At 35.0% G+C, this 16987-nt stretch overlaps 1 protein-coding gene across 5 annotated transcripts in view; it reads right to left on the bottom strand.

Moving 5' to 3' along the window:
- Positions 1-652: 652 nt before the first annotated feature.
- The window catches only part of ADGRA1 (adhesion G protein-coupled receptor A1), a 278100-nt gene continuing 261765 nt past the window's right edge, over positions 653-16987 (bottom strand). For all 5 annotated transcript variants that reach the window (XM_082765151.1, XM_082765152.1, XM_082765153.1 and 2 more), the window contains 2 exons: positions 8055-8150; positions 653-4803 (listed from right to left, as the gene is read on the bottom strand). In XM_082765151.1, coding sequence (XP_082621277.1) covers positions 3582-4803; positions 8055-8150 — 1318 coding nt within the window. In that variant the 3' untranslated portion in view covers positions 653-3581. The remainder of the gene's footprint in view (positions 4804-8054; positions 8151-16987) is intronic.

Genomic DNA, 16987 nt, shown 5'->3' with positions numbered 1-16987 from the left:
AACTCAGGCTTTTCTGATCATAAAATCTATTGTGTTGTTTTACTCTTATTTCAATTAACTGAGCTTTTTAGGTACGCTGACTAATTTTTTTCTGGATTTTATTGTATTTGTGATCACTGTCAGAGACCGCTCAGACCTATTATTGCAGACAACCAACAGACTTCTTGGGAATGACACATATGATCAGCATAATGTGAAAAAATGTATGCTTTATTTTTACACCAAAATTCTCTATATGGGGCTGGGTACAAATTCTTCCTGTAAACAGACTTAAAATGGAGTCACCTGGATGATCTGAAATTTGGTCATGAGAGCTGGAATTCCTATATGCAGAGAAGAACACTGCATAAAGCATCAGAGCATATTTTTATCCTGGCAGTACAGTAATAACGACCCTTCAGATTTCTGTTGATTGCATTGCTCTCCAAAAATTATCTTTTTTTTGGATGAAATTTCTCTTGCTTGATCTCAAACAGAAAGGAACAGTAAAAATTTGTTCAATCATTTTTATATCATCAATGAATCACCAAAACTAGTACTGACATTGAATCACGTTAAATGTATTTATCCATAAGGAATTTACTAGGACAATGTATCTCTTAAACTCCAGTTATTTCATTGACTTTATTTTCAAAGAAAGAAAGAGTAGTAATGGTTCACTGACTATAATTGACCAAAAACCCACAATAAAACAAAGCCAGACTTCCAAACCACTGAAATTATTTCATTTATCATAAGGAAAAAAAAAAAAGTCAAAAGCACAAAAAGCATTTTGGTCAAATTTGATGTTACAAAACATTTTTATATTTATTTAATATCATGTTCTTCTACTCTGTAGTTATACTTATTTTCTGAAAAAATAATATGCAAACAGATTATTGCATAACACATTTCTTCCAAATTAGCCCAGAAATATTCACTAAATTATTATTTTAACACATAAGAAAAGTGTTCTAATATTTTACGTTTAAATTCCAGAGAGTTTTATCACGTAAGATATTCTGTGGAAAGCAGCACCTATTTACTTCTTTGTAAGCCATTATGAAGATCGAACAAGCCTTTTAGACGAAATAACAGCGGTGATTAAAACACAAGCTGAATAAAGAAGCTCGCTGAGTGGGTTCTTACAGAGTGAGTATTTCACTTGGCTGTGTATGTGGAACATTTTGCATAATGGTCTACAGACCTCCTAGGATTTTGCTAGTACAGAAAATACATATACATAGTGCTGAGACACAGAGAAGTGGTATTTCACATTATGTCTATGCTTATTTAGGGCTCACTGTCTACGTGGAATGAGTAAAAATAATATGAAAAGAAAATAATTATTAAACAGAAAATATTCCATTATGCAAACAAAGAAAAATACTGTATTTTAGTTTAGAGAGTTCAAGCATATACAGCATATACATAATAAAGCTCAGACATTTGTCTTTCTTTCTTTCTTTCTTTGCTAAAGAAGCAGTCATGAAACTTGTATGTTGGCTTAAAACTCGACAACCACCTAGTGCATTCTTCTTGCTAACCTTTTAAAAATACACAATCTGAGATGGATACATTGCACTGCTGGAGTTTACAATATATATTTCAAATTTACAAAAATACAGAAAAACAAGATTTCTTGCACTCAGATACTGAGCATTAACCCTTTGAGTACTAATTCCCACCTGCAACACTGCAGAACACATTCATCTGACTTGCATGTTTTTATAACATTCTAACAATTATAATTGTCATCTTTATGTACACTATTAGGAAATGCATTCCTACATATTAAAAAAAAAAAGGTAGAGACTAATAAAGTACTAATATAAAAATAATGGGTTGAAGTATGTGAAGATTTCTGCAAAATATACACAGAATCACAGACTGATGATTTCTCTAGGGGTTTTTCTATTTCCTTTCTGCAGCAAAGTAACAATTATGTAAGTCCATGTTAGGACATGACAGCAAACTTTCTCATGTGGCCATACAGAATTGTGCTTTTTCTCTTATTTATGGATGCTCTGTTCACTTTTCACTGTAGACATTTCTCTCTCAGCTCTATGCTCCTATTTGCTTGAATGCAATCCATTATTATTCTGCACCATTGCTGTCTGAAAAAAAAGGGGCTTTATTTCATGTAAGGATAATTGTGATGCAGTTCTGTACTGTGAGTTGATGCTTTGTGTCCAGATGTTCATGGAAACATGAAAAAATTTCTTGCCATAGCAAGTCTTGTTAAGCCTTGTTAATAGAGAATGTTACTGACCCTGGGATGCCCTACAATTCAGCAGAAATCATGAACATAAAGAATTTCTCTGAAGGTCAAATTTGCATTAAAGAATGAAGACTGTGAAATTTGCTGGGAGAGGAAATGGATTTTCAGAAAGCAAGAGGTGAAATTAAGAAATAGGCTCTAAGAAGGTATGTTTTTGGAAAATGACTGAGCTTTCTCTTTCCTGACAACTCTGGACTACATTGATCATGTAACTAAATAGACAGAATCGTATATACAGCATCTCTGAACTAGAGTAAGCTATTTTTAAGAAAATAACTGTAGTCCTCAAAGAGTTAATGATAAAACCGCTCTACTTTAACAGATGTGGAAAGGTAATTGTGAAATAGCTTAAAGATTTGTTCAAAAGGCATACTTTACAAAGAAGTGTAAAACTTGTTGAGACGATTGTTATTACACTGTACAGTGTCACATACAATGAGTAGTGCATGCTCTGTAAAGACATTAGAGTGGACCCTTATCAAAGCTATCATATAACCTTATACAAAGGATTGTGCCACTTAAACTAGTGCAGAGTGTTTTTTTTTTTCTGTAGATTTATAATGCTCTAGATTAATATCAATAGGGTTTTTCACAGCCTTGTACAACACCTTTTTTTTTCTTCTATTTTTTTTTTTAAACACATGTAACACTATAAAACAGCAAATGGTATATCCTGACATATGTCATGCAAAATACAACCAATACAGCACCATAGATGTAACAGAGACATTACCTAGCACTTTTTTCCAACAAGAAAGAGGACATAGCAGAGACTGTACATTACACGACTTTACAGGCCATATGCTACAGAAGTTCTTTAGAGGCAGTATCACTTTTGTAGATCTAAAAAGCTGTAATTTTATAAAATCCTGTTTATCATTTCTACTGTAGTCACTTCTGATTAAAATCCATGGCACAGTAATAATATTTTGCTACAAAAATAAATAAGTAAAAGTTTAAGATGCTGATATGCTTATAAAAAGTGTCTGAAGTTACTACAGAACAGAAATGAAAATAATGAATGCAAGTGATGTATTTCTAAATAAATGTGCTGTGTAACAAAAGGATATTGCCTCTCGTATTCAGTTGTCTAGACTTCATTTTCTAATTACCTTTCAGAATAATTTTATAACTTTTAAAAATTACTTTTAAAACTCACTATCTCTTTCTTTTAGACTCTTATTAAGAAAATGGAAATAAAGATGGAAAAGCTGTACAATTTGCTGATGAACGACACAAATAAGCCATCTTATTTAGTTTAGAATAAAAGCAAAGATAACGATGGTTTAGGTGGAAAAAGGACATTATGATGGCCCATGAACTACACAGTAGTTTCATTTTTCCAAGGGCCAGTTTTGATATTTCCTGTACTATCTGAGCTGTATATCATGGCTTCATGCACATTTCCCTTGAGAATTCCATTGTGATTTGTCGTATTAAACGGCAGTGACTGTGTCCGTGGGTGCATTTCAAAATGAGCTGGATGGTGCACAGAGTCACTTTCTGGCATTTTAGCACAACTATATATTACAGTACTTGCGTCGCTACTTTCGGGCTGGTTGACAGTGGGATATGGATCACTTTTTGAGCAGCAGGCCCGTCTGTGACCTGACTGGCTATCATGTGTACTGTGGGGACTGTCTGTATGTGAACTGTGGATGCTGCCATCAATACTTGAAGGAATGTGATAGGCATATTCTCTCTCACCTGCAGATCTATGCCGGCTGAAATAACGTGGCTTAGTTCTGCTTTTCAGACATCTATGAATGTGCATATTAGGTCTGAAGCTTCCCTCATTATGGACATGAATATGAGCTTCATCATCAAGCAGCTGATCACAATGCATTTTTGCACAACATGGTGTCACAGGAGAAAGGCAGTTAACGTGATTTTGAACTGCTTGTAGGTTAGTGAGTTTGCAGTGGCTAGCAGCTGGATGATTAAACACAGCTGACTTGCTGGGACATGGTGATTCCTGAAGACAAGGTGCATGAATTTGAGTGTCCCCATTGATGTTAACCTTTGGGCGCACGTTAACTTGGACGGAATAGGTATTTCTTCTAGATGGGCAACAGGACCACCAACAATGCCACACATCATCTCGCTTTGCACAGTGATGGATCAGGATGAAAAGCCCCAAGGTCACACAGAAGGCTCCATAAAGACAGCTAAATATCATATCCAAGAAATGACCTTGAGATACTGCAAGTGCTCCAAAGGTCCACGTGGCAGTAAACAGGAACAAAGTGAATGCTGCAGCTCGAAGCTGAGCCTTAAATGAATGCTCATTTTCCAATAAGGAAGAAGAAAGCATGGAGCAGGCTGCCTGGGGAACAGACACAGAGTCTGTAATATGACCATGGCCCACCTCAGTACTTGGTATTCTCTGCGGATCTTCTGTCCTTTCCTTTAACTCATACTTGCGTTCAGGATGGCGCTTCAGTTGAACATATGTGCAGAGAAAGTAAACACAGGTAACTAGCACGATGAAAGCTACTGGCCCATAAAAAGCACCAAGACTAGGCTCCCATGCCATCCAGCAACTGGAAACAACAAAAAGAGAGAGTCAGGAACATATTATAGGTCACTTTAGATGTGATGCATGACAGACTGAAGTGAAACTGGGCTTTCTTACTAATTTGTATGTCCCAACAGTTTCTCAGAAGCTTGGATAGGTTTATTGTGAGAACAGGACTGTGTCTTTAACATCAACGAAGCTGCAATACTGCTTTCCTTTTTTTTTTTTTTTTTTTTAATCAGAATAGAATGTCTAGTATAATTTAGAGCATATTAGGGATGAAAATTTCAAAGAAATCTAGGTCAGTTTAGAATTCCACTGAAGTCTATTTATGTCAACCTCCAGTATTAAAAATGTCAGCTCTAATACATTGATAAAAAAGCAAATGAGGCATAGCTTATACAATATGTGTGAGCAATAGAAATGTACAGATTTCAATGGGACATCTTCTTAAGTTTGAAGATTGTTCTCAGGCAATATTCTTTTTGCCAAAGGGGAGAACTGGCTGAGTAATAAGAGGAGACTGAAAAATGTGTTTCAGTTGAACAGTGTCACCAATTTCCACAGTGAGCAGACCCAAAAGTTACATGGCATTTCTGGGTTCTCAACACTTTCTGAAAGTCCTGGCAGTTAATTTATATGAATTATTTATATAGTTATTGAATGCTATCAGAAAAACTAAGGTAATTGACAGCCTCTTTGTAATACACTGGTAGCATAATATTACTGTAGCATTATTATTTGCTGAGCTTTAAATACTGTAACTATGACTATTTCAAAGAAGCTTAAAATAGTTCTTGGCCAGTATGAGATGAATAAACCTCAGTCAGCTGCATAATTTAGCAGCAGTCTAACAGGACTGTCCTGAGGATGAATGAGCCGATAAACATCAGAGAAGAAAACACTTCAGGCTATTGAAATCCTAGATGGACTTTAGGAGAATTTGGGTTGGGGGTGGGGCAAGAATTAATATTTGCCCAGTTTTTACTCTTCTTTACAATCTACTTTTACCCATTGTTACAGACAGGATACTGAGCTGGTGGTCTAAGCTAGCACAGCTGTTATTAGGTTCTTTATTTCTAAATGTTGCATGGATTACTGGAAAGAGAAGTTAATTTCCTTGTTTGTTGGACTGTAACAAAAAGTAAGTATCTCAAACTTCAGAAAAAAAAAAAAGAAAAAAAGGTTTAAATTAAATTTTCAAAAAGTTTTCTAGCTGTTAGGTTAATTATGGTAATAAGTCATTGGAATAAAGCGTGGTGTATCCATTATTTGAGCATTTAAAACACCTCAGATAAATAACTGTCAGCAATAGTTTGAATATAGCTAATTTCCCACTGGGTCAGAAGGACAGACGAGGCGATCTGTCATGATCTGTTCCAGCTCTAAAAGCAACCCTGTGTGACACTTTGTACCCATTTAGGCATACGTGATTGGTCGCAGTCCCTCCATTACAGTGAGGAACCTTCTGATATCCCATTCTTGTCAAGCCAGGAATCATCCACCACTTACTATAAAAAGGACAGAACAAATTTATCTTCCAAGCTGAGAACGTCTCAGCTGAAAACGATGAGGTCCCACTGGGTATTCAACATGACAAACTGCAGCATAAATACCTTTTTTTTTTTTTTTTTTAAATCTGAACCTTAAACAAAAACATACACCCATTCCATTTATTAATGAACTTAGAAATCATCCAAGGGGTATATATTTTGCTGTCAGACATGCACATGAAAAGATTCCATGAAAAATATCTGTGAAAAGATAGGTAAGTTACTACCTATATTTAATTGGATAAACATGCAGCACTAAGCTACATAAATACTTGAAGTACATTTGAATTTGAATGCTGCATATTTGATGCAAAGTGGAAAATGGAATGTTCCCCAGTGGAACAGTCTCTTGGGATGCTCTTATTTCAAGTGGAATCTCATTGTGGATCACTTCAAAAATCAGTTCCGTAAAAAAAAGTTCAAGTTTGTGCATCTACATTTTTCTGTGCTAATACTATTAAAAATGAATAAGGCATATAACCCACTATGCTGTTGTTGAATTAGATGATTTTTATTCATTTTTAAAACCATCCCTCACCTGTGCCTTGTTTTCAATAGAGATTGTGATACCATGTACTGATTGGCTATGATTAACATCATTAAAGAAGTATAACCTCTGTAAATGTGCCAAAACCTAAAATGTCTCACACATTTATGAACATAAATAATTGAGCCTTTTAATATACTGTTGATTATAAGTGATTGTCTAATTGGATAAGTTTGAATAAATATATGAATATGAGTTGGGCCCTAGGCAAAGCAAACAGTTAGCCACTGTATGCACTAATTTATTACCAGAATTTAAATTTCAATTACCTATAAAAATGCTTTTAAGGAGCCAAATGTTCACTTACAAACCATTCTGCTTCAATTTCCACTCTTCTTACACAGAACATAGCTAGCTTCAAATGCATTATAATAGATGCTCAAAGCAGTAACTAAGAGTAACATCCTCCAAAGTACAAGCAACAAGGTGCTGGCAGAGCACTAATAGATTCATTTATCCATTAGTGTGTCAGTCATTACCATATTGGTCATTTACATAGAATCTATTTAACTTTACAGTCTAATTCACTTTCTGCCATGCTTTTATGGAGAGGCTTACTGTTCTTTGTTGATCTCTCATGTTTCGAGCCAAGAATTAACAACATTATGATGCCTGGACACCTTGCAGAGATACACTGAAGACTAATATGCTAGTACACAAGAGAGTTATGTCATGACTGCAAGACATGTTGACTGAAAAATTTCCATATGGTGAAAATCCAAAATTTTATCTTTTTTGGGGGGTAGGAGGAATGGGGATTTTTTCTTGTCCTTTTCTTCACTTAATGATTTGTAACTTACTTTAAATAAGTTATCCTGGAGAATATCAATTCAAGGCAGATAACTTAATGAATTAAAAGTATTTACTTAAAGGTCCCATTAAACATGCCTTCCATTTTATAATATTCTTTCAGTTACTCAGGTGTAAATGAGAGGTGATTTTATAAATGAGAAGTGTCTCTATTGACCATAATGGAGTCAAACTGGCAGATGTGAAGCAGCAGGCCTCAGATTAACAAATCACTCTTTCATACCTATCAATTCATAAAATTTCATATTAAATGGCATCCCAAATAGCATGTCTGTACCCTTTACAAAGTCATTTATATTTATAAGCATAATAATAAAAATGTTTTCTTAAAATTTCTATTGTAACAGTATTTATTGTAATACTTACTATGGTGCATTGCCTTCAATCCCATAATTATTGATATTGGTTGCTGCTGTAATCCCACATATAATAAAAGGAACTCCACCACTAATCAGATAAAATCTGTTGAGAGATAACAACTGATATTTTAATTTGCCTGACTTGTAGCTGAATAGTTCTTTGTAAACTGTTGTTATTTCATGAAGTTTCTTGACTATACAATATTGCCCAAAACATTAAAAATGTCCTTAAAAATCAGAAAGCAAAACCAAAGTATTATCACAATAAACACTGCAGTTTATAAAGCAAACAGAGCTTAATATTTGATATTTAAATGGATCCTCTTTTCAGTGTCTTGAAGAGTTACTCTAGAGTTACTACTAAATCCTTAGTAATAGTTACTATCAGTAATCTTAGTAAATGTAGTTACTATTGCAGTCATATGGAGAACAAAACCTTTTCTAATGAAAGAACCTACATTTCAAATAAAAATACTCGTTTCACTTACCTATGTATTTGTATTTAGTAATTATTAAATGTGTATTATATATTAAAAATATCTATTAAAACTATATAATACAGACAACAGACAACTGTTTTCATTTTAACCTGAAAATTTTCTCAGTGAAATTCAGTAAATTCACAGAAACTGTTTCCTAGTTCCTGGATGACAGATGAAATGGAGTTGAGTTAGGCAAAGAAGGAAGAAGCAACCAACTTTTCAAAATAAATATATATATATATATATATTTTTTTTCTGAACAGAGGAGTAATCTGGAGCAATCAGGAGTATTAAATATCACTTTGCATGTACCATACTTTTGTTCATTAAATACCTTTAAATATCCAGCCTTGCAAATGCATTAAAATGTGAGGGCCTCTAAAACTTCAGCAAGATCTCATAAATATCTAAGAAGAGTGTTAATCTCCATGTTAATCTTTCTTTAGAGACTTGTATTTGAAGACAGAAAGCACAAAGTTTCTTACCCCTTTAACTGGTTAAATGCCACTGAGCTACTTGGAAACAGCAGTCATCCCAATGTATCATCATTAGGCTTAAATTAAAGTCCTAGGGGATGCCTCACTGAAGTTGGCATCCTGCATTCCTATGTCCAAATGCAGCAAAATATTTTGTCCTCACATTTCCATTTACATAAGCAAAGCACGAAATTACACGTGGAGCACAGCACTTCAACTGCTGTGGCCTCTGAGGTGGAGAGCACCAGTGCCTGGCACATGAAAGGCTACAGCTGGCAGGAACGCTGCTTAGCGACAACAGAGCAAATGTTTCACTGAACTTAGAAGCTCAGCTAGTTCTCTGAACATCCCAACTGATTTTCTATTTCAACCTGTGCTCTTCTCTCAGTAGAAAAAAAAAAAAGTTTATTTACAACACATTCCTTTGCCGTGGGAAACATTAGGCAGGGATGCAAACACTTTCCAATCATTGATATTACATCGTCCAAAAGGACTAAGAAGAGCCTGATAATATAAAGAACACATTCTGTGCAGAATCAGGCCACTAGTTTTCTAAAACATGATACATAAATTAGAATTTTTTTTTCAGCCATTGCAAGGCAGGATTTTTACAGAAACAGAGACATAGTAACTTTGACCATTTAAGTCCAACCCTGAATTAGTGTTAAAAATTTCTTCACTTGTTTCCCCCATGTCCTTGGGAAGCAGAATTAGAAGCCAGGCCTCAGAAAATTTCACGTTAACATTTACAGTCAGTCTTTGTCCTAATGATCTAAGCTGTAAACAGAGCAGAGAAAATCATCCTCGACATTCATCAAAAACCCTTTCAGCTTTTATAACTTCAAAGTCATTGAATATATACATTTTCTTCAAACTTGGCTTATTCTGTAAAGCTCAACAAATTCCAATGAACAAGCTGCATCCTTACAAAATCCACTCATTCACTGCATTTTAATGATTGTGAGTATCTTTTGACTTGAGCATATTGAATAAGCTAGCTTAATAGCTTATTATTATTTTTAACAAAGATGTTCAATGACATTTTTTGAAACTTCAGGAAATGACTAGGGTAAGCAATGAGGCATAGAAAATTTAATCCCAATTTGTCTAAGAAATAGTAAAAAGCAGAAAAACAGTATAGAAGGAAGTATAGGAAACTGCACTTCAAATTCATCTGAAGTGATTACACCATAGAATTTACCTACAATGCAATCTATAATTTCATTTTTTGCAGAGCAGCCACTTTTTACAAATCAGATACATACATTTAAATCATATCATTATTTAAAGTCTCATACAAGCCTGTATTTGGGTGTTAGATAACCTACATCATATCTCACACTTTCAGCAAGCTGCTGTACAAGACAACGGTAGCATCAGATGTTCTGCAAGCACTTAGCTATTCGGTGCTTCAGAAGCATGGCAAAATCTAGCCAAATTCCTGTCCTGTCTCATTTGTGTGAGCTCCTGGATACATCACCAAAAGGAGAAGTATTGTTCATGAAAATCCACATAGATGTTAGTTGTGAGGAAGTTAATTTTACACTTAATAAATAAATAATTTAGACCAGTATAAATACAATCTAAATGGAAAAAAAAAAAAAAAAGTTTTTATCAATTTCTTCTTTAACACTCAGATGAGATGATTAGTGTAAAAAAAAAAAAAATTAAATTAAATGGATGAAATGAATGAATGAAAATGTGAAGAAAACATTGATACTAAATAGCTAGGATTTGTACTTGTAGAGAACCTTTTATCTAAGAGAATTAAAGTGCTTTATAACAAGAATTAATTTAGCCTTGCAACCCCCTGTGTGACCAACAAACACTATTTTCCCTGCTGTATAGATGAGAAAACAAACAAGAAGAGATTAGGTGTTCAAGGTTATGCAGAAAACCTGTTTCAGAATGAGACTCCTTAAATCCTATCATATGTTTAAACACACAGCACCTAGTACTCTAAATGAAGAGCCTGGGCATATCATACTATCTAGGTATATGTCTCCAAGCCCAAGAAACAGGGTTTGCCTCTCCAGGGGTTCAAGCAGGAGCAAGAAGAAAGCTCCTTGCTGATGGATTCCCTGGGTAGGGTGCTTCCCTGTTACTCCCTACAAAGCTTGGCTCGTGGAGGACGAGCCTTTTGTGCATTATTTTATTATTACACCAATGATAGGATCCATAGGAACAGTGTTAAGCTGAGGCAGGGGAAGTTTAGGCTGGACATCAGGAAGACGTTCTTCACCGAGAGGGTGGTCGCACACTGGAACAGGCTCCCCAGTGAAATAGTCACTGCAACAAGCCTGTCTGAATTTATGAAGTGATTGGACTTAGTCACATGGTCTAAACTTTTGGGTAGACCTGTGTAGTGCCAGGAGTTGGACCTGATGATCCTTATGAGTACCTTCCAACTCGGGATATTTTATGATTCTATGATTATTCCCTGTGCAACACTAGCACTAACATCTACTGGTATTTCATACAGGGTTGCTGAGCACATACATGGAGCTTCCAGATCTGTTCAAGTGGTCTGAGTTAAGGGCTGTAACTGGAGAGATACTTCTCCACCTTCTCTTTTTCCCCTCAAAAAAAAAAAAAATTAAAAAAAAATTATATATATATATATATGTATATATATTTCTCTGACACTGTTTGCCTAGCTTACATTTACTACTTCCTCTCATGACGGTCTTGGTTTTAAAGCTTGAAAGGTCTACAGCCTTTGGCTTAGTAACCAGCTTTCATCTTTCAATTACTTTCTCTGATTTTTGTAAACATGATAAAAGATATTTCGTATGAAATATATACAAGCCCTGGCTCTACACCAATGACTTAGTGAGACTGGAACTGTGGGATTTAGGAGATTGTTTTCTCACTATACCAGTGGGTTGTCTCCTCTTCTCTACGAAAAAAACAAGCAGTAACTCAGGTCTCAGAGCCAATTTCATCAACTTGTGTTACACTTCTACCATTCAAGGAAGTGAAGGGTGATACTCAGGTTACCAGTAATGAAATGCTGTAGGAAGCAGAAAGAAGATGGGCTATTTGGAGATCCCTGCTTTGACAGATCTGACTCTTTTGAAGGAGCCAGCTAACACAGAGGACTTGTAGTTGACATAGCCATGCACACGGATCTTTAAAGACTGGGAAACCACAGGGAGAAAATTAAAGCTTTTTTCATCTAAAAATTGATCTTGACAAATAGTTAATTTATATAATATTTTTAAATTGTTTTACAGGGAAGAGCATAAAACCTGTGGGGTGATTTTGGACTTTGAAGCAACTGCCAACCTGTTGCTTCAATAGCCTTTGCGAAGAGATTTAAGATTTGTATATTGTTGTTTTAGGCCACGCAGGGATATCCTGAGGATTCCTAGCAGGCTCTCACATCAGCATACATTTATTTAGTGAAGCTCATTCTATCACATCTTCAATAATGTTGTTACCCAATCTAATTAGATTAAAGCTAGCATGGTAGGCTTCTGCACACTGCATTTGCACCTTCTAGCTGCAGTGCAGGCACCACCTGAGGCCTGAAAGTCAGACTATGCAGATGCACTCAAATGATGTGCAGTAATTTGTGAGGTGAGGAATCATACTCATTGAACATGAGAGGGCACCCCTAAGTTCCTGCTGCAGCTGCCTGAGACCAGTGAGTACCATATATTTTATTACAAGCAGCAACATAAACACAAAAAATCCCCAGCACAGAAGCAGACACTGCTTGAGGTGATGTCCCTGTGTTGACATCACATCTTACTATATTCCAGCTTCCTTTCAGCAAAAACTCCTCTTGTAAAGCGAATTCTACAACAAAATACTGGGAGCTACATAGCCAATCTGATAGAAACAGGATAATGTCAGCAAGAATGACTGCAATAGCCTGCAGGCAGCATCAATTCTGCTAACTTAACATACAGTATATTCTTCTAAGTTTATTTCCATAAATATTACTCAGTAAGTCACTGAGTGAAAGGAGAGTTCTACCCAGTGATGAATTTCTTGCTTGAGTGTCTGGCTTTTCTCTAGCCCTAACTTGATTCCAGATTAAGACCCTTGACTGGAATTCTTCCTGTGCTCCAAAAAGGATGAGACCTTGGCTTTTTGGGTGTAACCCACAAAACCTTATTGCTTATTCCCCTGCCCCCCAGAGGTTCATATTTATTGCTTGTGTTGCCTCCCTGTCTGCAAGTGTAATATAAACACGGAGGTGACACCAAAAAAAAGGGGAGGGGGGAGAGAGAACAGATCACAGTATGCAATATTAAAGTTTATTTTAGTGTTATTAGCAAAGTCAAACTCTTGAAGGTAGATAATACAAAACAAAGAATTGTGTGGAAACTGCATCTAGCACCTAAATGTGTAAATATTATTATTCATTTTAACTACCTGTTTACATTCCTTTTTATTTTCCACAAGAACTTTCACTCATTCAGCACTGATGGGGCAAAGCTCACTGTATAGGTAGATATTATTTTATTTGCATATATATAAATAAATATATATGTATCCCTTCTTTCTAGATCTAATTGCAAATTAAGAGCTTCACAAACATTAATTAATCTTCAGAATGTCCCTGTGAGAATATGTATAATCTTTTCCGTTTAGAGGCAGAAACTAAAGTGCAGAGAGATGAATGACAAAGCCATTAAGAAAATTCTCTGCAGATTTGTTGCTCAACTTAAGACGTCTAGACCCTCATTCAACAAAACTGGGCTCTAATTTTAAGTAAAATTGGCTGTGACACTGGAATTTAAATACTTTGTTGGATCTGGCCTTAATATGGAAATCTAGGTAATAAAGAGGGAGAATGTTAGTCATAGAAAACATGAAGCCTCATCTATCAAACATCTTCAGAAACACTTGCCTCTTTCATGTTAGCCCACTGCAGTAGATAGAGTGAGCTTCTTTTTCTGCCTGGCAGAAAGGGTAAAGGGTTACCCTGTAGGCCAGCCTGAGTCAGAAGAGAGAAAAGAAAAACAAAAATGCATATACCAAAAACAACCAGCAAAACAAACAAAAGAAAAAATACCACCAAAAACTTGGAAAAAAGAAAGAGAAAATTCAGAAGAAAAGATAACTATTGACTCTTGTGTAGCTACACCAACCTGAAAAGTTATTTCATTTAACAAGCAAGGGAGACCTTGCTATTTTCTTATCTAGTTCTTTATCTTTCTGGAGAATGCTTTGGAGATTGTTGGAAATCAGAAAGAACTGACTCCTACTTCAATTTAGCTCTGTTGATTTCTACTGCTCAGGCTTAACGAATAAATAACTTCAGTCAAGATATGGAGGTACTCATGCTGAATTTAATTCTGAAGTAGTAAGTAAAATATTATATAATGTGTTGATGAGAAAGAATATAAATGTATCACTATTTCTTGAAGAATATGTATCTATCTATGTATATTTTTTAAAACGTTTAAAAAGAGAATAGGGATCACAGAGAAAACTCTATGGCAATACTTGGATAAAAATAATAGCAGAAAGCCTCACCCTTCCAATAATTCATGCTTTGAGTATTTTCTATTTGCACAATCACTTTATCCCTAGGAAGCACAACAGGTTTTTCAATTGTTTCCACAGTTAATTTATAGAAGAGAAATGGCTGATACTCTTGTTCTGAGCAATACATTGCTACCTTATTTTTCCAGCCATTTGACTACTCTGGTGTAGAGCTGTTAGCTGAAATTATTTTGCAGTTCCAGCCTACTGAATCAAATGCAACTGCTTCACTGAGCATTGCCGTACACCTTTAGAAAGTCAATTACCATCAAGATGTCCTTCTGCTTTTCAAAGGGGATAAAAGAACCATTAACCTATCAACCCTCATCAAGGCAAGAAATTCTGATAACAGCCTATATATGACAATGACATTTTATATAATATGAAAGTGAAATGAAAAGTAAAACATGCAAAGACAGTAAGTGCTATACCCTTATATTGCTATCTATTTAATATCTGATTTGTTTTATATTAACACTATTTTATGCATGTCAGTAGAATCACCTTGAATTTTAAATAGATAATATGGATTTCTTTGCTTTTACTTGATGCCATATTTCATTAAGCCTGCAAAAGGGACCAAATGACACCACTAGCAAGAGGAAATATATTTAAATTTGGATCAGCTATGAAAGCCACTTAAAGGGTTTCTGATCTTTGATCCCCTATGACTCAATTTTGAAATCACATTTTTTAAAAGGGATTTATATCAATCTGATATTTAATTATGGAATTCATTAATACAACTTCCTGAGTTTCATGTGATGTAGAGTTTGACACTTACTTGTTCTGTAGTCAACTCCTTGATTTCTAATTTATATATTATCTGAAAATCTACTGTTCTCTACTTTCAGAGGAGCAAAAACTTTGGTGAGAACATTTATGGGTTCTTTATTCACTGCTTGGCATAAATTTGGTCTTAGGAATCAGAAAACAGCACCAAAATCTATTTGTTGCATTAAAAGAGATACTCTGAGATCTTATTTTTTATTACAAGCTAAATTACATCATTAGAGTTGAATCGTTTTGCCTGCATGAGTTTCACGAGTAATATGTGAAACTGTCCATTTTCTAGAGAACAATGGTCTTAGTTATATTTTCTGTTAACTTTTTTTGCTGTACATGCACAGAATGATTCAGAAGATATTCACGACCCAGCAATCGATGTCATGAAGATAGGGACTTTATTGGTAGACCCAGGTGGCTTGTTATTAGCTTTGCTAATAACAGCTGAACATTCAAGACAGATGTGTGGAAACAGACTATGAAAAGAGAACACAAGAACTCCTTGGAAATATCTCCAAGGAGGACATATTAGTTCTCTGCTCCTAAATTCACATAGACTTCTCCTTTTTTTTTTCATATATAAATAAATGATATTATATGAAGGGCAAGACCTTTATCCACAGTTCCAGAGTGATTAAAATTGTTCATCAGAAAGGGAAAAATACAAGAAATGCTTCAGAAATATGAATATCCACAAAAAGTACATAGTTATTTGCACAATTTCTTGCAAGTCTTCTATCATATTGTGTAATATTAAATCCTGTTCCAGAGGGCAGGTGATAAAGAATTTCAGCTTTCTCTACTGAACTTTTAGGTGGGCATGGAAACAACTGAACTGTGATTTCCAACAAATTTTGTCTTATGATTTCCTTTGATGTCTAAAAATGTGCAAGATCCTCTTGAGATCTTTCCCATAGTTACGACACTTAGTCTCTCTCTGTCATTTCAGTCTTCCCTTATTCTGAGATATTTATCTTTGACACTCACCTGCCCCTCTAGCCATGTGAAACTTACAGGAACTTAATGACTTCTATCCATCTTAGATTACCTAGCCAGTTAATAGAGTGGGAAGGTCTCAAAGACAGTCACATATATAAACAAATTGCATGATCTAATAAACCTTTAAGGAAGTCTTTAAAGAGACCATGATATAAGTGAAAGTAAATTTCCATTACAATTATAAACAACATGTGAAAAATGTGAACTTCAAAGGCTCAAAAACTAGCATAGAAATAGGAATCTTTAAATTCACTGTTTTCAAAAGATTTTGTCTTTTTTACACTAATACCATTTTTACTCTGGTTTTCTTTACTCTTGAACAGTGAATGTTGGCTGTAGTACTTACAGAGAGGAAATGGTAGCAAGAAAGCACAGCTACCACAAGCTGAAAAGCATTTTTATCTTCTCTGCTGGCCCTGAAACATTTCAAGCATCTTATAAAGCCCATTTGATTGATACAGGTCATTAAAATAATGTGTTTAGGAAATTTAACGTTGTCCCATGAAATCTGCTATTTCTGCCATAAAAAATGGGCTTTCTTTAATGAAAATGAAAATTACAGCTTCACAGATAAGTGCATGTAAAACTGCTGAATGCATCAGCTGGTTTTTGTAGCATAAAAGTGATTGGGTGGTTACTATTATACAGTGTACTCTCAGAAATACTTTAAAATTATAGATGTCCTGCCCACTGTG

This window comes from Aythya marila (genome assembly GCF_965140915.1).
Source record: "Aythya marila genome assembly, chromosome: 7".
Classification (NCBI taxonomy): Eukaryota; Metazoa; Chordata; class Aves; order Anseriformes; family Anatidae; genus Aythya; species Aythya marila.
This window is presented reverse-complemented; position numbering and strand designations above follow the sequence as displayed.